Source organism: Leuciscus leuciscus (assembly GCF_965113295.1).
Source record: "Leuciscus leuciscus genome assembly, chromosome: 12".
NCBI lineage: Eukaryota > Metazoa > Chordata > Actinopteri > Cypriniformes > Leuciscidae > Leuciscus > Leuciscus leuciscus.
In genome coordinates, this window is record NC_138736.1 from 5,993,360 (window position 1) to 6,013,666 (window position 20,307).

At 36.9% G+C, this 20,307-nt stretch overlaps 1 protein-coding gene across 2 annotated transcripts in view; it reads right to left on the minus strand.

Annotated features, from left to right (window-relative positions):
• Positions 1 to 20,307, minus strand: part of vps50 (VPS50 subunit of EARP/GARPII complex) — a 144,016-nt gene that overhangs the window by 101,354 nt on the left and 22,355 nt on the right. For both annotated transcript variants that reach the window (XM_082187047.1, XM_082187046.1), the window contains exons 6-11: positions 17,313 to 17,383; positions 15,717 to 15,834; positions 15,562 to 15,597; positions 15,162 to 15,244; positions 6,228 to 6,270; positions 5,157 to 5,255 (exon numbers count right to left, since the gene is read on the minus strand). In XM_082187047.1, the coding sequence (XP_082043173.1) occupies positions 5,157 to 5,255; positions 6,228 to 6,270; positions 15,162 to 15,244; positions 15,562 to 15,597; positions 15,717 to 15,834; positions 17,313 to 17,383 (450 nt within the window). The remainder of the gene's footprint in view (positions 1 to 5,156; positions 5,256 to 6,227; positions 6,271 to 15,161; positions 15,245 to 15,561; positions 15,598 to 15,716; positions 15,835 to 17,312; positions 17,384 to 20,307) is intronic.

The window sequence follows — 20,307 nt, forward strand, 5'->3', positions numbered from 1 at the left end:
AAACAGCTTTTCATGTCATGTGAGAGCATTCACAAACAATCAAAGCTCCAGGTTCACTCAATTTAGAAAGAAAGGCACAATTTAAAAATCTGCTAAATTAAAGAAAAAGAAAAAATACAATCGAGAAATGCTTTTTTATTTATTTATTAAAATCACACTATGCAAAAAATAAATTAACAGCCTGGTTTCTTTAATCGGTTTTTGTCTTGTTTTCCTTTAAATATACAGTATTTAGTAAACATTCTTAAAACAAGATCAATTTACTTAAAATTACGCCAGATAATTACACACAATTATTTATATATATTTATATATTTTATATATTTTATATATTTTATATATATATTTTTTGTATTTTATATATTTTATATATATATATATATTTTTTGTATTTTTATTTTTTAATATATATATATATATATATTTATTTTTCATACCTACATCATAAAAAATATATAAAAACTGACAAAAATCTTTTGCAACATAATAATTGTCTTTACTATTTCTATACTACTACTATTTCAACTTTATTTTCCTCAAAGAATCCATAAAAAAGTATCTCACTTTCCACAAAAATATTAAATTGCACAACTGTTTTCAACATTGATAATAATAAGAATTGTTTCTTGAGAATCAAATCCGCATATTAGAATAATTTCTGAAGGATCTAGAATAAATCTCTTTTTAAATTATATTAAAATATAAAAGTTGTATGTATAATGTGTGTGTGTGTGTGTGTGTGTGTGTGTGTGTGTGTGTGTGTGTGTGTGTGTGTGTGTGTGTGTGTGTGTGTGTGTGTGTGTGTGTAAAATATTGTTGGATTTATGCTTAAAACAAGAAGAAAAAACAATGGGGTATGAAAAATAATAATGAAAGAAAAAAAATCTAAAAATATTCTTGTTAATGTACTTTGTTCTATGGATTTTCAGATATTTTTACAGGAAACCCAGAAGAAAATAATAAGAAAATGTACTTTCCCTGCCAAAGTAGCTCTGTTTGAAGGTAAAACTTCTGGGTAGCCGTGGGTCCGGCTCACACCTCACAGGAGATGAATCATTACCGAACTATATTCTGAAGCTAAATATGGTCCCAATGGGAAAAGAAACAGCTTTGCTACAAATTAATTACACATCTCCCCTGTCGCTTTCACTGCTTCCCTTCTTCCTTCAGCCATGAGCGTATCCCCTCCATCAGCTTCGGCTCAATTCAATCAAAATGAATATCAGGATATTTGCATTCTCCTGCAGGTCAGTGCGTTCAAATGCAGACAGGTGGAAATCTTTCAATAATATATTCAAACGTATTTAAATGAAAATTATGTAGTTGATGGGATCATCAACATCTTCTGCATTTGTTCTGTTAGGAATAAGATTTAAAAAAAAATGTTTTACTTGAAACTTGAAAACATCAACACATCTAAAAGACAAACGTGATCAAAATATCAATTGTGCTGAGAAAAACGAGCAATTACATAGATTTAAAAACAAGTAAAAATAAAAATAAAAACAGAAAAGATGAAAAGATGGGGAATTAGATGTGCAGTCATTAGGCTAATTGCTGAGTTCATGGAAAAAAAGCCAGAAAGAACAGCACCTCTTAAAAGGGACAAACAACTGTTTTAACGGATGACGTACATACTGAAACAAGGTTTGCGTTTGATTTGTTTAAAACTTTGAAACTAGATAGTCAGCAAACACATCTAGCTGAAAGCTTTCTGGAACATCAAGGTCAGAAATATCCATCAGTGACGTCTTGAGTCGAGAAAAACACATTTCAATGAGAAAACGCATTTGAAATAATTGGTCCTAGAAAGAGCTACTGTGGAAGAAGTCAATACACAAAGCAGGGAAAAAGATTATCAGAAAGATTCAGCCTTGGGCTCCAAGTGGTTTGATAATCAAATTTGATAAAAAAAATATATATATTAAAACAAAAATGAAAAGATAAAAAAAAGTTTTGGTAACACTACTTAAAACCTTTATGTATAATGCATTAAGCATTAATCTCAACAATCTGTCAAAGCACATGAATCTGAAACTCTATACTATACTTAGTTGTTGATAATGATTTTCTATTGATTTGATCAATTAATTGTTGTGGCGATTAAGCTGGTTTTTCATAAATACTCTCTGCATGGATTTCATCATGCATCCCATTCAAGTGTCACGAATCTCCTAATAATCTCTTCAACCTGCAGTTTGACTCTCTCAGGGGGTCTCCAGAGGGGCGACTCTTGAAATCAGACTCAATTTCAAGGGATACGTATGAATCACACATCTTGAAGTCAGTCCTTCAGTAATTGCGGGTTGATCGGCTTAAACGGTAACCTCTGATGAAACGGCCACAGCCTGTCTGGCCACAGGCCGCAAATAAATTAAGTTCTTAGAGGCAGCGCGTGTGTGTGTGTGTGTGTGTGTGTGTGTGTGTGTGTGTGTGTGTGTGTGTGTGCGAATGAACGTAGGAATGAATAAACAGAGCAGCTGCCATCTTCTTCCCGAGAGGCTGTGGTGATCAAAGTGACACGAGGAAGGCTGTTTCAGATGAGACAGGGGACGTCTCAGGACACATATACTTGCATACTTATACAACACACAAAGAGATGCCCACAGACACACTATTTGGATAGGATTCATTTTCCAAATGACATTTGAGTTGGTAAATTGATTGCAAACAAGACCTTACATTAATAAATGTACATTTTAAACAGTATTTGAAAATAATGTATTCCTGTAATGGCAAAGCTGAATTTTCAGCATCATTTCTCTAGTCTTCAGTGTCACATGATCCTTCAGAGTCACATGATCCTTCAGAAATCATTCTAATATGATGATTTGCTGCTCAAGAAACATTTCTGGTTATTATTATTATTATTATTATTATTAAATGTTAAAAACAGTTGTGCTGCAGTGGCCACTCTGAGCAGTCCATGAACTGACTCACCTTAATGATTTCATACTCTTTTAATGACGGATGGGACACCAGCAGTATTCAAACCACCTATTGTTATTTTACCCCGAAAGTTGGCAAAAAGGTCTAAATCCATAAAGGTGCACCAGCCCAGGCAGGAAGCATTTTTCAATTTTGCTTTAGTAACAGTGTTCAAGGTCAAAATAAATGAGGTTGAAAAATAATAATATACCGCAATCCCAGATATTTATATCCGGACTAGATTTCTCTGAGGACCCCTGAAAAACAGTAGGTAATTTACTCCATACATTATTTTCTGAGATTGTGTGAGATGCAGATGGGAATTAAATCACAAAGTACATTCTCCTCAGATAAAACTAGTCCTTATCAGTATAAACCTAACCACACATATACCATTAATTAAAAACAATCAACAATTGTTCAAACTCAAAACTAAAATTTCAGGTTTTTGACAAAGCAATGACATTGACCGCAAGAGCTGATGCTTGGAGATCTCCACCTAAACAACACTGTTTTATTTATTTATTTATTTTCGGACTGTTTGGCCTGCTCTTATTTTTCCCTTTATCCAGTCGTCTCAAAAACAAGTGCAACCGTGCGCGTCTAATTCTTAAAAAAAAAGTGGATCTTTAATCCTGTGGCAGATCAACTAGCAGGAGATTTCAACCTGCAAGTCGTTTTATAAGGGGACGGGGAAGGCGCCAAAGCAGAAGCAGCATAATAAATTATAAGTAATATTTTAATAAATATTTTTTTCCTGGATTCTGCTTTTAAATCACAGCTTTGTTGTGAAAAGTAGGATACAATAGAGTGCACTTTCCTTCTGGCAAATCCTATGCCAGGTATGAATCATCTTCCCATTTTGAGAGGAAAAAGGAGAAAAGTGAAGTGGAGGGGGAGATTGAGTCAAGGAACACTGGATAAAATGGTGACGACTATGCCTATTATCTTGTCTAAATGCAAATATTTTTAATAATTGTGATTATTGTGCACTTAATTTTTTTTTTACATGAATATGGAAATGTCATTAAAAGCACTTCAAATAAATGAACAAAGTACAAACGTATCTGGGGTGCATGTGCACAATCTACGGTTGTTCATGCCATTCTCAGAAAAGTACAATCTGCTAAATGTCACATCAAACGCAAAGAGTTTCACTTTCATCTTATTTTAATATTTATATGGCAAATTGTTTCAGCTAGTTCAGGTTGAATCGCAGTAAAATGACAAGTGAAAGTCAAGAATTTAGGTCAGAAATATTTCTATTTTGTAATACTGAAATAAAAAAAAATTTTAATAAAAATATTGCATAAAAATTAGGGCTGGGAAAAAATGTATCGCGATTAATCGCATCCAAAATAAAAGTTTGTGTTTGCATAATATATGTGTGTGTACTGTGTATAATTATTTGGATATATAAATACACACATATGCATGTATATATTTAAGATTTTTATTTATTTATATATAAATTATTCATATTTATATATAATATAAATGATCTATAAATGTATATACAGTATATACATGCAAATATTTCTAAAATAAATACATGCATATGTGTGTATTTATATATACAAAATAATTATACACAGTACACACACATATAATATGCAAACACAAACTTTTATTTTGGATGCGATTAATCGCGATTAATTTTTTCCCAGCCATAATAAAAATACATTTATTTTAGGCAATATTTAACTTCAATTATTGCATAAAATGAATTGGAATACTGCATAAAAACTAAACAAACGCATAGCAAAGACAAGACAAAATAAAAATCTAAAACAAAAACAAACCAAACCAAACCAAACCAAAACAAAACAAAACAAAACAAAACAAAAACAAAACCAAAATGAAAAATCAAACCAAAACAAATTAAAAATAAATAAATAAATCAAACCAAAACCAAACAAATCAAACCAAAGAAACCAAACAAAACAAAAACAAAAACTTAAAATGGATTGGTGGGAATAGAAAGTGGACTAAAGTATAAAATTTGTTTATTGTTATCATTATTATTACTATTATTATTACGTTGTTCAACACTTTCTAATATTTGTTCACAACGAAAATCATATATTTTGTTGTGTGACTCCATGATCAACATGAAAGCCTACACTGTGTGCAAGTGACATGAACAAAACAAATAACAGCTATTTGAATGACAATTCAGCACCAGTCAAAATGTCAAGATCGTGAGAGCCCTGGCGACAGTGACTCACCTGCGTCTTGCCCAGAAGCTTATATGCCAGTTGAACTTTGGTGTAGTGAGAAACCTCAAAGTGCTTGCAGGTTTTGGACAGCGCCACATCTAGCTGTTCCTGCACGGATGAGCATGAAATCAGCAAGATCAGCATAGAAAGTTCAGTGGCTTCATTACAGTGCATATGAAAAGCAGAAATAGGCAAAGTACTTGAAATCCTAATTTTAAGGTGCTAAAATGAACAATCACCACAAATGAATGAGGGCCGTAACAATCTGTGGTTTAAATCACCGATGATACTGAAGGCACAACTTCATTTTGAGCTCAAAAGATAAGCGTTCACATCCTTAATGAGTTGGGAACTTGCTCTGCTACAGAAATAGAAAAGTGGCATGAATCATTGTAATTTTGGTGGCAGCGCTCTCCGTTGGCACAGGCGCCGTGCTATCCGCTAATGCGAGTGATGAGACAGCAAATGAGATAAAAAGACGGGGAGGAAGGGAAAAGAAAGAGTGAGATACAGATATTAAGAGAGAAACATGAAAGAAGAGGGGAAAAAGAGAGCAAGTCAATGAGTAAAGGAGCTGTATGCGAGGCTGGATGCCATCCAATTACATTTGCCACACAGAAATCTCTGAATAATACAGAAAATGCCATAAAAAGCACTGCTGGGGAAATCGTGTGTGTGTGCGTTTGTGGCTATGCGTGATTGTGTCGGTATGGGCTTCAATGTAGCTTCCAAGTCCTGAAAGCCAGCAATTTATTTAATAAAACACAGTCCATCTGCCTTGGGGCCTCGGAGAATGAATGCTGGCAGACTGACACCCTGGGTGCCACTGTTAGACGCACAAACGCATGGTCAAGTGTTCCTTCCGATCTGTTTAATTCATATAATGTTGAGGCACTACATCAGGGCAACTGCTGTTGTTAAATCTGTCAAGGGTGTGTGAGTGTTTCTGAAGGGAATAGGGTGATCTGAGATTGAATGTCTGATTTAATGAAGAAGAAGGTCACTATAGACTCTAAGTTTGTCCTGAGCCTAAAGACAAAAAAAAATTAGTAATCAATTTTATTTCTAAAAGTCACATACCTCGATTTGCTCCAGAGTGTCTTGCAGTTTGGAATTCAACTCACTGAGGAAAAAAAAGAAGAAAAAAAGACATGGATGACAATAGAAACAGTTGAACAAAAAAACCATGTTGGTTTATTGGGCAGCAAAGACACCCATTGTGTTCTGTTTGCAGAGCAACACAACAAACCACCAAAACCATTAGAGCAACATGTTGGAGGAAAAGGCAGCTTGCTTTCTCAGAGAAATGGGTCGCCGGAGCGAGAGAGCACTAAACAACACAAAACTAGCACCATGTACAATGACATCTGTGGAAAAAGCAGGCACTGACATTTGAAAAGCAAGGATGTATTTTTCCCAAACATGGCTTGTTTATTATGTGCAGATGGAACAAGACAGATGTGTGTTGTTAGTGTTGAGAGGGATGTGCTAAACTAGTCAGTGGGTTGTCTGAATGAGAGAGAGAAAAAAAAGAAAAAGAAAAGACTAGCCGGTCTTACGAAAGCCATGAATAATAAGGCAGATTCAGGGTCATGTCAACTACACACCAATCATGGTGAATGTATGAAAATATCCAGACAAAACAAATGTATACCAATATGTTTAAAAAAATAAATAAAAATTCATAATAGGTTTTCTAGGACTAATCAATATACAGTGGTGTGAAAAAGTGTTTGCCCCCTTGGTAAATATGATAAAATATGGCTGTAAAAAATAAATCTCCATTTTTAATCCTTTTGATATTTTATTTTAAAAAATTTGCAAAAATCTAACCTTTCATTGAAGTAAAATAATTGAAAGTAAAAAAAAAAAAGTTAAAAAAAAATCACATTATGAAATAAATGTTTTTCTCCAAAACACGTTGGGAACAATTGTTTGCCTCCTTTTATTAAATACTTGTTGCAACCTCTTTTTTCCAAGATAACAGCTCTGAGTCTTCTCCTATAATGCCTGATGAGTTTGGAGAACACCTGACAAGAGATCAGAGACCATTCATCGATACAGAATCTCTCCATCCTGTTCTCCGTTTCTAGCACAGGCTGTCAGGTTTAGATTTTCTATCTGTTGGTATTTGATTGAATCCATGATGCCATGTATCTGAACAAGATGTCCAGGACCTCTGGCAGAAAATTAGGCCCACAGCATTAAAGATACAGCAGAGTATTTCATTTTACACATGGGGTACTTTTTTATACCTGTATGAATCAAACCCCTATTAAGTGTTTGCTGCCAAAAAGCTCTTTTTTTGTTTGTTTCATCTGTCCATAGAAAGTTTGAAAAGTAACTGACACTACTGGAACTTCAAACGGGACGGGTTCAATGGTCAGATGAAACAAAGAAATGAGCTTTTCTGGCAGCAAACACTTAAGAGGGGTTTGGTGCACACAGGTATAAAAAGTACCCCATGTGTAAAATGAAATACTCTGCTGTATCTTTAATGCTGTGGGCCTAATTTTCTGCCAGAGGTCCTGGACATCTTGTTCAGATACATGGCATCATGGATTTGATCAAATACGAACAGATAAAAAATCTAAACCTGACAGCCTGTGCTAGAAACGGAGAACAGGATGGAGAGATTCTGTATCGATGAATGGTCTCTGATTTCTTGTCAGGTGTTCTCCAAACTCATCAGGCATTATAGGAGAAGACTCAGAGCTGTTATCTTGGAAAAAAAGAGGTTGCAACAAGTATTTAATAAAAGGGGGCAAACAATTATTCCCAACGTGTATTGGAGAAAAACATTTATTTCATAATGTGATTTTCCCCCCACTTTAAATTATTTTACTTCAATGAAAGGTTAGATTTTTGCAAATTTATAAAATAAAATATCATTAAGTATTAAAAATGCAGATTTATTTTTTACAGCCATATTTGATCATAAATAAATAAAATAATTGTTTCGGACATTATTATTCCTAAGCGCTTATTTTATAGAAATAGTTTAAGGATTAACATTTTAGTGCAGAAATATTAGTAATTCTCACCTCGTGCTCAGGTTTCATAAGGCCGCATAAGGGCTAGCCAAAAAATGTAAATGTTACACTTGATTTTGACAGTCAATGCTTCTGCGTTCTCTAAAATGTTTGTGTTCCCCTCGATAAACTTCGCATTCAATTGCAAAATGTTTGCGTTCCCTCGAGAAGCTTTGCGTTCGATCGCAAAATGTTTGCGCTCCCCCTATAACCTCTGCGCTCGCTTGCAAATGTTTCAAGTTCTCTGCGAGCGAATGCAACGTTTCTTATGGGAACACTGTTTCTGCGAGGTGACGCAAAGGTTTTGTGAGCAAATGCAAAGTTTCTCAGGAAAATATATATTTTTTCCCCTCCCATCTCTATTTTTTCCATCACCATGTTCCTTTAGGGGCTCCATAGTTGGGGAACCATCAAGATAAAGGTGTAAACAGATGTTAAGCAGACAGTCTTGTCTTCTAATACTCTATTGAGAGTTAGTTGTCATGTAGTTGCAAAGTACAATGTCTAATGTGGACCATCAAAATAAAGTGTTACCAATTAAAATTGTCAGTTTAAACCAGTACGACTCTCCACTGGAAATACATGACTTCGTATCTGTTGTTTAGTTTTTTCTGCTTTTACCATTCAAGCTAGTACTTCAGTTTTGTGCATATTGCTAACAGAAGGCGACCTGAAATCTGACAGTAACTGTTGAATACAGTGGATTTGTCACACAAGTTGATGCATGTAATAGCAGCGCATTTCTATATTTATCCCCTTTAAAGCACCGCCAGTAAAAATACTAAAGCTAAAACTAAAATTAGAGATCTGATCCTATTAGAGTCTAAAAGAGTTTTGGCTCTTTTAGAAAAGCAAAGCATTGGCTGCAATGCCAGCTGAGACGTATAGCAACATGATACTAGCAGCAACTTTGCCGGTGGCCACGCATAATCATGATCTTACAATAAGAACAACTGCATTTCATTTCACAAGCTCACTCGGCTTGACATGAGGGATTGCCCGGCCCCCGTGGGCCAGTGCTGTTGAAAGATTAGACAGAATGCATAAAACTTTAATTAATCTGCCTCTTCCTTTTCCTCATCCTTCCCTTTTTTTCTCTTTTTCCTTCTCTTTGAAGGCACTGAATGCAAAAAGAGGTGTTCCAGCAAACTCTTCCAATAAACGCTCTCATTTTGCCATAAAGCACGATTCTTGGCATGAAGAAAATCGTGCAAAAGCAGGAGGTTACTCAATATGCAACATTGTTATTGTGTCGTGCCAAAAAAACAGCAGGAGAGGACGTGACCTTTTCATAGGTTATTCCTTCTGACAAATACTTCTGAGTGCTAGTGTTCTGGACGGGTTATTGATGATGGTGGGAGGAGGCAGAAGTTCTTTATCTTTAGTGTGCCTCCATCCATCAGAGTGGGCTCTGACTCAACGTGGGTCCCCCTTTTCCTCCGGGGCCCTCAGAGAAAACCCAGCATCACGTCGAGCGGATCAATTACTTCCGACTCGCAGTTCGTCAGCACTTCTCTGAGCCACGCCGCTTCCTTCAGGGAAGCCACACGAAATCACATTTTAATGAGCTTTCACGGCAGGATCCGTCTCACAATAAAAACATTTCCATTCAAACAGTCTCATATCATCATCGTGCCATTTCGCTTTCTGAACATAAATCCTGTGCTAATAGCATAGGGGCAGTGGTGTTAGATGTGATTAAATTAAAGGATGTTGCTGGATTTGTGGGCAGTGTTTGTAAAAGTTGAGTGTGCCGGGCTGTAAAACCACATCGCTGGGCACTTTTGCAGCTTACGTCTCTTTGCAATTAAATCGGCTTTCTTGCACCTGAGTGAGCAGACAACTGAAGTGTGCATTACTGGCAGAATAAGCGCGGAGATATAGTCCATAACTAGCTGCAGGAAAAGAGAGCAATTATTCGAAAAAGTTTCAAAGATATCCTCAAAATCCAAAACAGGTTTAACAGTCTGCACAACGGAGAAGTTTTTGAGATGAAGCAACATGTGAATCACTATTTCTTCATGTTGCAACAGCACACAGTTCATGCCAAGAAAGCAACTGATGGATCATCTTTGATTTTAAAGGTGTCAAATCACAAGAAACCAAATTTCCTTTGATAGTTTGACATTGTAGGAAATTATACTCTAACTATCAGAACGTAAAACTTTCCATCCAAAAAGAGGGAGTCTTTCTGAACTTCTGCAACTGTCTAGCATTAGACAGATGAATGCAATATATGACTGACCACTTTAAACATCAATTGGACCATCAGAAATTGGCACACATTTTTACGGTGAGTAAGAAAGATAGATACTATTATTCCCAAACACCAGAAGATCTAATGATAATGGTTTCTGGTTATGTGAAGGACATGCCAACTTATTTAAAAATAAAGTCCCAAATCATTTCAGTCTGATGTACACTGACACAATGTGAAGGTTGTTGTTAAACGATAAGGTATTATTAAACTATTCAAATTATTATTATTAATAGTTATGCTTGGGTGGCAAACAAAAAAATAACACACTACATGTCAAACTGTTGGGGTCTGTGGTAATTGTAAATCTAATGTAAAATTTCTGTGAATTTTCAGCATCATTACTCCAGTCTTCAGTGTCACATGATCCTTCAAAAATCATTCTTATATGCTGATTTGGTGCTCAAAAAAACATTTCTTATTGTTTTCAATGATGAAAACAGTTGCGCTGCTTAAATGTTTTTGATTCGCAGTGATTATTTTTCTGGATTTTTTTAATTAAAACTTAGTATTTGTTTGAAATAGACATTGTTTGTAAGTCTTTACTGTGACTTTTGATTGATTTAATGTACACTTGCAGAACAAAAGTATTAATTTCCTTTAAAAGAGTCTTACCCCAGCAAGTGTACTGTAAGTGTACTTAAAAAATATATAATAATAATAATAATAATGATGAGACAACTTTTCAACTCTCAAAATCCAGCTGAGAGTGCTCCGTGTGGATTGTTTCCACAAAAACCTGCTTTGAATGTTTGAAGGTCAGTTAGCAGGCACTTTGACAACAGAAACCCAGCTTTTGACAGTCTCCCCACAGACAATATGAGTCATATTCCATTTGCTCGCATTCACAAATCTGTGGGTAATCTTCTTTACGGTATACCTTGTCAATTCTCATTCTCAGTGCGTGTGTTAAAACGTTTGCATTTAAAAAGGAACAGGGACACCCAGATCTGAAATCTGAGTATATCTTGGAATTTCAATCTCAACGGCTAGAGAATAAAAGTTTTACTTTAGAAGTAAGGAAACAACCAAGTGACATTTCACTCTGTTATATTGACCGCAGGTGTTCGTAGACTCCTTAAGCTCAGACATTGGGTACATCTCTTCTAAAACTCCTGTGTACTGATTCAGACACCATTACCCCACAGAGAAATCGATATCTGCCCACACAAATGCCTCATAGCTCAGAATCTCAATGCATCTAATTAAACATCTTATCACTGTTCACTGCAGGGATCGAAACGGGGAAAACCACAATGCTATCACCATTTGGATACTGAATAGTAACAAAACATCATCTACCAGCAGGACTGTCCAAACCCAACTCTGACCTTTCAGAACTTACAGGTAAGGCAATGACCTCAAACTGATCTATTTAATGTAGTGCTGCATCTATAAAAATTTTCAATTCTGTCTGCCACAAATTTGTCCAAATTTCAAGAACCATTCAGCCTGACTCGTGACTAATGCAGAGGCTGACATCAACCTTCCCACAGACAGCCATTTTCACATACCTCACTGTTTGCTGTGGACTAATTGCCAGAAAAACATAAGACAAGGTGGAAAAACAACATGACAAAACAGATGGCTACTACAATCTGAAGACTACATAACTGCCAGAGTGTTAAAACCCCAGTACACCAAGCCTAAAATCCCTGGGTATCAGTGTAACGCACAAACATATGAGAGCACAATATGCATCATTTCATGAACGGTTAAATGAAGAAGGAGAGCAAGTGGCCAGTCAGCTCCACTTTGTCTATCACAGCTATACCTTTATCAAGACAGCCTGGACTGTTAAATGTTCCCGCTGCAGGTCTTATTATTTCTGCTGATGCAATGACAGTGCCTTATGGAGAGCGGTCTGTCTGTCTGTCTATCCATCTATACTATACCACCCCTATTTAATTGTAACAGGCGAGAGTGTAAAATCCGACAGGGAAAATGGGACTGGTTCTTCTCTCTCCTTCATTGCAGGCTTTTGTGGCCGTCCACCTTTCTACAATCAACAACTAAAATGCAGCAATGCATGACTATGACTGTAGTCCAGAGGTGGACAGTAACAAAGTACATTTACTTGAGGACTGTACTTAAGTACACTTTTTGAGTATCTGTACTTTACTTGAGCATTATTTTTTCTGGAAACTTTTTACTTTAACTTCACTACATTTGAAAGACAAATATCATACTTTTTACTCCACTACAATTCTGTCAAGGTCCTTGAGTAGAAAGTAACATCAGTCAGTGGATGATTTTGGTTGCAGGGGTTGCATTTTGGTTGGAAATGAAAGTCGGGTTTACGTCAGAACCCTGCATCTGATTGACATCAGAACCCGACGTCAGATTGACGTTGGATATTGATTGAAAATAAAAGTAGGGTTGACGTCAGAACCCGACTGATGTTGGTTTCTGACGTCAACCCGATTTTCATTTTCAACCACAATACAACGTCTGTCCAATGTTGGAGATCAACATCAATCTGACATTGGATTCTGACATAAACCTGATTTTCATTTTCAACGTTGGGTTTGGTTTTCTAAATGCGAATTTTGTCACTTTTTTGCACACTAGCTTATAGATAACAGTAAGGCTAACATATTCATACTAAAAGCCAAAAAACTTTAAATAGGGCCCTATTTGAGGGAACAGCCATTTGGGTGTCCGAAACCATTGTGGCCGTTACTGAGTGCACTTATTCAATCTCACATTCAATCCCACTACTGGAACTGTGTTCTAGAAATAAATGTGATATTGATATGAGGGTATATAGGCAGGCATAGATTCAGAGGCATACGGTACTTTAAGTATTACATACAACAATGCAACAATAATAAAACAATGCATTGACATTTACTTTTTACTTTTGATACTTAAGTATTTTTAAAAACGAGTACTTCTGTACTTTTACTTCAGTAAAAATAGGTCTTCACAACTTTTACTTGTAACGGAGTAATATTTGACCAGTAGTATCTGTACTTTCACTCAAGTAAGGAAGTTGTGTACTTCGTCCACCTCTGCTGTAGTCTCCCCAATTCCAATTTTCCCTCCCCCAGTTTAACATTTGTGAAATAAAAATAATAATAAAAATATATTTAAAAAAATTAAATAAAATGTAATATCTGGTCTGAAAATTTGAAATACAAATGTTCATTCCATTCTTCCTTCAAAGGGAGGGATTTTCAACAGAAGGAAATCGCATTGAGCAGGTTTTCCGTGTACTTGCATGGATATCAGTGCAGAGCGGGCTGACTGGAGGCTGATCAGATAGCAAAAACTTCCTGTGCCAAGAAGAAAAAAAGAAAAAAGAGTGTGCAAATATGTATGAGAGAGAGAGAGAGCTAAAGACCGCTGAACAATTGCTAGTATCCTTTATAAGAGCTACTCTGACGGCACCCTCCCTGTCTCTCAGGCCACATTCTTATGAGATAAAGACAATCCATTAGTGCGGGTCGTGACATATCGATCACTGGAAAGCAAACAGGTGCATTTATTCCTCGCCATCATGCTCGCTGATTAATCTTCACATCTTAAGCACCATTTCCTTCAACACAGACTACAGATTGTTTTACGCAAGAAAGAGCATCTTGAGTAATAAAAGTGACGTAATGCCATTTGGGGACAGCATGACTACAAATTGATACTGCAATTTGTGGGGGAAAAAAGGGGAAAAGACCAAGGAAAAAAACATATTGGGAGCAAAAAGCATCTTTCTTTGTTGACAGCCATTCAGATGTGGCTTGCAAAAATATAATAAACAGGCTTATTAAAGGTGCAGTAAGATTCATGAGAAACACTTAATATTTGAAATCGACACTGAAACAAACACACCACTCCCTTCATTGCTCCACCCCAAAAAAACAAACACACTATATGCAACACAGGCAACCACTAACAGCTGGAGCATCAGACAGCTTGTGCAAATACGGATGAACCAGCTAAAATGCAACAACAGCATATCTTGGTTCTGTGAAACCACAAAAAAACAATGGTACTTGAGTATCGAACAGAAACAACCCTTCTTCCAAATATATTCACCTATATGTAAATACTTATTATTACCGCTCTGACCAAAGTGCGCATGTGCTTGGACGTACACAGATGCCGTGTGTTGTTCACACAACTTCATGAATTACATTATTCTGAAGTTTTAACTTCTCCAAATCGCTAAACTCTGTCGCTAAACACAACTCGCTGCGCAGTCGTTGCTCATTATCTCCAGACGGCGCGAAGAACGTGATGGCAGTGTATGCAATGTTCTTCACAACAACTAATAATATCCAGTATATCATTTAAAAAAAAAAAAAAAGGATTTCTTCTCTATTCCAGAATATATTCAAGTAAAACGGCTTCTTGAATTTTTTTTAGGGATGGACTTGATTTTGTCCATCGGGATTTGATTGGTTCATTGGATTTGCTATTACTGTGATCTCATGAGAGTGACAGGTTGTCCCGCCAGTAAACACCTCATCAGAGAAGAGACGAGATGTTGCAAGAGGGAGGGGACGTTTTTGGATTAAAGATCACAGAGGGCACAGTGTACAATTAACAAAAAAATATGAATGATGTGCACAGATAATTAATTTAAAACACTGCAATATTCCATAAATAAATCAAGGTGACTTTAAATTAATGGCTACAAATGTAATCAGTTCAAGCACATGTCATTCATTTAGGGAACTCAGCATCTGGATCTCTCACCAGTCCTGTCAGCGGTTCTCCACCCACCTTATACAGTTGTAGTGCTTGAATGTGCTGGCAGCCTTTTGGCATTCCAAACACAGCTGGATGGCGCCTGGATAGTCCTCCTCCTGTAAAATGAAATGCTCCATTTGACCTCAATATCTTTATCTAGACAATTTTTACAGGGCCAAAATAGAAAAACTGAGCTAAGAGTTTAATGAATGATGTTAGATTTCTATCATTACCCTCACAACGACGGAATAAAGCTCATATTTCACATGAAATTTATATTTAGAGGACATAGACTAAACACTTCAATTAGAGGGTGTAAGAGACAATCTTATGCCAAAGCATCTAATACCTTCCTAGTTGTTTGTGAGTTCTCTTTCAAAAATGAGGTGTATTTGTGAATTGCACATTTGGACAGATTTCCGTGCCAACTTACCTCTAGCATTTCACTCAGTCGAACATCAGTTCTTTGCTGTAAGAAAAGCAAAAAGCAGAAGGACAGAGTGCCTGTGAAACTGGGCAGCTGGAAATTACCATGCAGAGAATAGAAAGTCTCTGTTTAGACATTAACAATGTTGATGAAGTGATTACCAGAGTCTTTATGGTCCTCAAAGACTTTAGCAATCCTGTCAACAGCTGTCGGCGTTTCTGATTGGCCAACAGCCCAAGGCTGGCTTCGGTAAAGCCTTCTTTAGCAGAACGAAGCTGCCTGGAAGCAGAATTACAGCATTTGCGCCGATTCTACAGCTCATAAAAACTTAAAGCAATGGTTTGCCTAAAAATTTAAATGAATTTTTACCATTTACTTACCCTTGTGTTGTTTTAAACATGTTTTGACTTTCTTTCAAGGAATAAAAAAATTTAAAAAAGTTCATGTTCTTTTTTAAACAACTACAATGTGAAGGGACTGAAGTGTCAAAAGGACAAAATAAAACTTAATTTAAAGTAGTCCATAAGACTTGTGTCTTCTGAAGTCATATGATAGCTTTTTGAGCGGAAAGAGAGAAATGCAAGTTGTTATTCACCAAAAAACTTGGCATCATCTCTAGCTCTGATGGTGTTTACGCACATCTACATTTATAGATGAATAAAATGCCAACAGCGTGTGCTAGTGGTAAACATATAAAGCAAGATGAATCGCACTTTGGCAACTGTGGTTTTCATATGCGCTGAAAATTAGGAGGAAGCGAAAAAGGAGAATATGGACGCGGTCATGGCTAGGGAAAAGAGGCCAATTTTGCAAATGGAGCTTAATGTAAGTAGTTTTAAGTTTTAGCGGCATGTTGCGTTGATCAATATGCCCTTTTATGTTGCATTTTTATTGGCTAGTCAGTAGACGTAGGTCTTAGCAGCAAACACACTGTGAAATGATCATGCTAAATTTCTAACACTGTCAGAAAATTATCGCAGGCTATCTTTGGTCCAAAAGACCGGGAGAATGGCCATCTTTGAACCCCTCTCACTGAACGCCATAGGACCACCGTTTAGGAGCCATGACCACAGAAATCACCACGATTGGTAATCTTTTGTCTGACACAGATCAAAATTGTACAATGTGTACCGGGCATTACACAGTTAATTTATCCGCATTTTAATACGCTCTCATTCATAGAGATTTTTAGATGGATGCCGAGGCTTTTTAGGTCGGGTAGAATCTGTCACTGAACTGCACCAGAATAATGATTGATTGCAATAATCACGAAGGCCAGAAGACGAAAAGATCGTACATCAAGTCCATTGGCACATTTTTGAGAGTTCATGAGGGAAGTGAAGATGTTAAATTCATGAGGAAATTCTTTCACCAAACTAGTCTGAAAGATTTGTTCTGGGTGAACCAGTTCTCAAAATCAACTCCCTCATGGAACAGCTCACTGGAGTGAATAATGATGTAAATCTCTTGCATATCTGTTTCTCACACAAAGCCATCGCGCGACTTCAGAAGCCTTGGAATACAGTGCATGGGCCGTATGGAAGATTTTTTTTATACTTTTATAGACCTTTTTAAAACTTGTAAACTTTAATCCACATTCAAGTCAATTGTTCTGTTTTTTTTAGTTCCACTATAGAAAGAAAGTCAATTTGGAACAACATATGAGTAAGAAATGATAACATAGCTTTAATTTGTTAAGTGTACTATTCCTTTAAACCTGACTTAGAACATTTTATAGCATTTTATGGCTCTCTGACCTTCGTGCATTAGTGCAGATGACTGCGGCCAGCTGCAGGTTGGTCTGCAGAGACGTCACTCTCTCCAGCTCCTAAAACAACAATGATTTTCAAGTTTTTTGACAGAGTTTATCCAGAACATTAGGCAAGCATTACTTTGGTATCGTTTGAAGTAGGCAAGACAATTGAGACAATGGCTATGACCTTGCTTTCATATAAGCTGGATATTCCCTCTCACAGATAACCGTGATTCTAACCTCTGTGCTTAATGGGTTCAGGCCAGAGACACTCTCTTCTATTAGTCATGTTTTTCAGGCCCGTTATGAACAATAAAGTGAGAGAGATGATAATGGTGACAAGCTTTCATTATGGGAATGAGAAAAGCAGCACAATGAGAAAGAATGTGCTCCTTTAACCCACACGACATGTCCACGAACTAACAGACAGTTGAAGTTCATGGCTTTTTTGCAAGGTTTTTTCTTCCTTCCTCATACAATCTTGGTTTTGAAGAGCACAGCTGTCACAGCCTGAGGTGATCTCACGCTGAGCGACCTAGTCTTTCGACGCACATTAGATGTGGCCAAAAGAGCCAGCCTTCAGCGCCGAAGCATCATCCCACTGTCACGTTAAAGATAATTATTTAACCAAAGAATACGAGGTGGAAAAAATCGATTCCACAGAGAGGGCTACAGAAACAGAGGCTCCTTATGCAAAGCGTCACAAGGAGAACCGTTCATTCTTCAGAAGGCTATCAGTAGCAAATACCCTGAAGAATGCTGGAAGGTTTCTGAGAGATCAACAGGCCGTATTGAGCTTGTGCCTTGAGAACATCCTACGGGCTCCAAAGTACCGTCGAATAAATGACAGTACAAATAAGAATAAAACAAAAGGCCAGTGTTTAATTTGTTCTGCCGTTCGATCCACTGACAAACACATGGAAGGCGTGAGGTTAACAGAGTGTCTGTGCTGAGGAAACACAGGCTGGTCGTTTAGCCAGGCATCTGTAGAATAAATCTTTGCGATTTATTTGGCGGAATCTCTCCGTCTGTGAGACGGAGAGCTTTTAAAGTGCCCTTGGATTTGCCCTCGCTAGAACAGGGAGCTGAACACAGCCATATCCTCGCTGAGTCATAGGGTCCTTAAGGCATCCAGTGGGCTTCAGAGCTCAAACAAGAGTGACTCACTGTCTCCACATACACACCACAGACAAACACGGTTGTCACTCCTCTTCTGAGTGATAAATCCTGCTGAGTTTGACAAATCCCTAAGATTTGGGTTCTTAAAAAACACATTCTACAATTAAATTCAATCCCTAATGTAATTAAATATAACCAATACACACAACTGTCAAATGCAAATAACATCAAACAGCTTAAAGGGATAGTTCACCCAAAAATAGAAATTATGTTGTTAATTTCTCACCCTCATCTCGTTCCAAACCTGTAATACTTTCGTTCATTTTCGGAACACAAATGAAGATCTTTATGATGAAATCTGAGAACTTTCTGTCTCTCCATTGACAGTTACGCAACTACCACTGACGCTTCAAAAAGTTTATATGTGAATAAAAGGATAAATTCAATCTGTTCATCATATAAAGCGATCGAGTCTCTTCAGAAAATGTTGACTAAACCACTCAATTCATATGGATTAGTTTTACGATCTCTTTATGAACTTTTTGAAGCGTCAATGTAATAGTTGGGTAGCTGTCAATGGAGGGACAGAAAGCTCTCAGATTTCATCAAAAAGATCTCCATTTGTGTTCTGTAGATGAACGAAAGTCTTACGGGTTTGAAACGACATGAGGGTGAGTATTTAATGACAGAATTTTCATTTTTGGATGAACTATCCCTTTAAACGTTTGGCATAAACCTTGCTTATTGGCAGCTGCAAGACCAAAATGTTGCCAAAACAATCTCAATCACTGTAATGTCGGAAGTGAATCATGCACTGCAAAACGATAATCTTGTTAATCATTATTTTGTTTTCCCAGAATTACACAAGCAATTTCAACTGAATTTACCTTGTTTACAGATTCCATAGCATTCAGTGACGTATCAAGTTAAAAATAGTTAAAATTCTAAAAACATCATGGCTCCTACAGTACATTAGCTGCTTTTCCACCAGAGGCAAACCATTTTCATTGCTTAACTGATCCATTCCGTGCCGATCCGGCCCAGCCGGTACAAATATGGTTTTATTTTCCACTGGCACGTTGGAATGTACAAACGGTATATGTAAAAAGCGACATCGTAATGAAGGATGATTGGATAATATTATTAACTGGTGTTTACTTTGCTCAAATAGCACGCTTGGCCAGCTACAGAGAAACTGGTACCCAGGCAACAAACAAGTGACCAATCCCAAATGGCAATGTCACTACATGAATGTTCTACCAGCACAGTTAGCCAGCTGTGGTGAGCATTCTGGCCAAGAATGGTTTGCAATCGTGCCATGCCGTGCCAAAAAAATATTTTTTCCCCCAAACCAGTTCAGTGCAAATCCCGTCAAGCAGCCAATTTCATTGGTTAGTGTGTAAGGTAGGTGTGCTGAACGCTGTTTAGTTTGAAAGACTTCAGTGTGAGTTCTGTTCCATACATCGCTACACTATTTACAATAGACAACAGGCCTTTTGCCTGTGAACCTTTGCTAACTTTCAGGGTAGCGCCATATTTTATTTGTAACAGGAGTAAAAATGAGTCTGTGAGGGATAGAAGTACTGTTGTTAACAACGTCAATTGTTCAGCTGACAAAACATCTTTCTAAATGAATTTAGTTTTAGTTTAAAACTATAAAGTTTTAACAATCATTCTAATAGATAAATGCACACCACTACTATGATGATACGACACTGTTGGGTAGGGTTGCCAACCGTTCCGTATAATACGGAATCGTTCCGTATTTGACACATAAAAGTCTTGTTCCGTATTGAACTGATACGGAACGCACTTTGTTCCGTATTTTTGAGAATCAATTCAGTGCAAATCCATGACAGACACATAGCTTCTAATCAGCC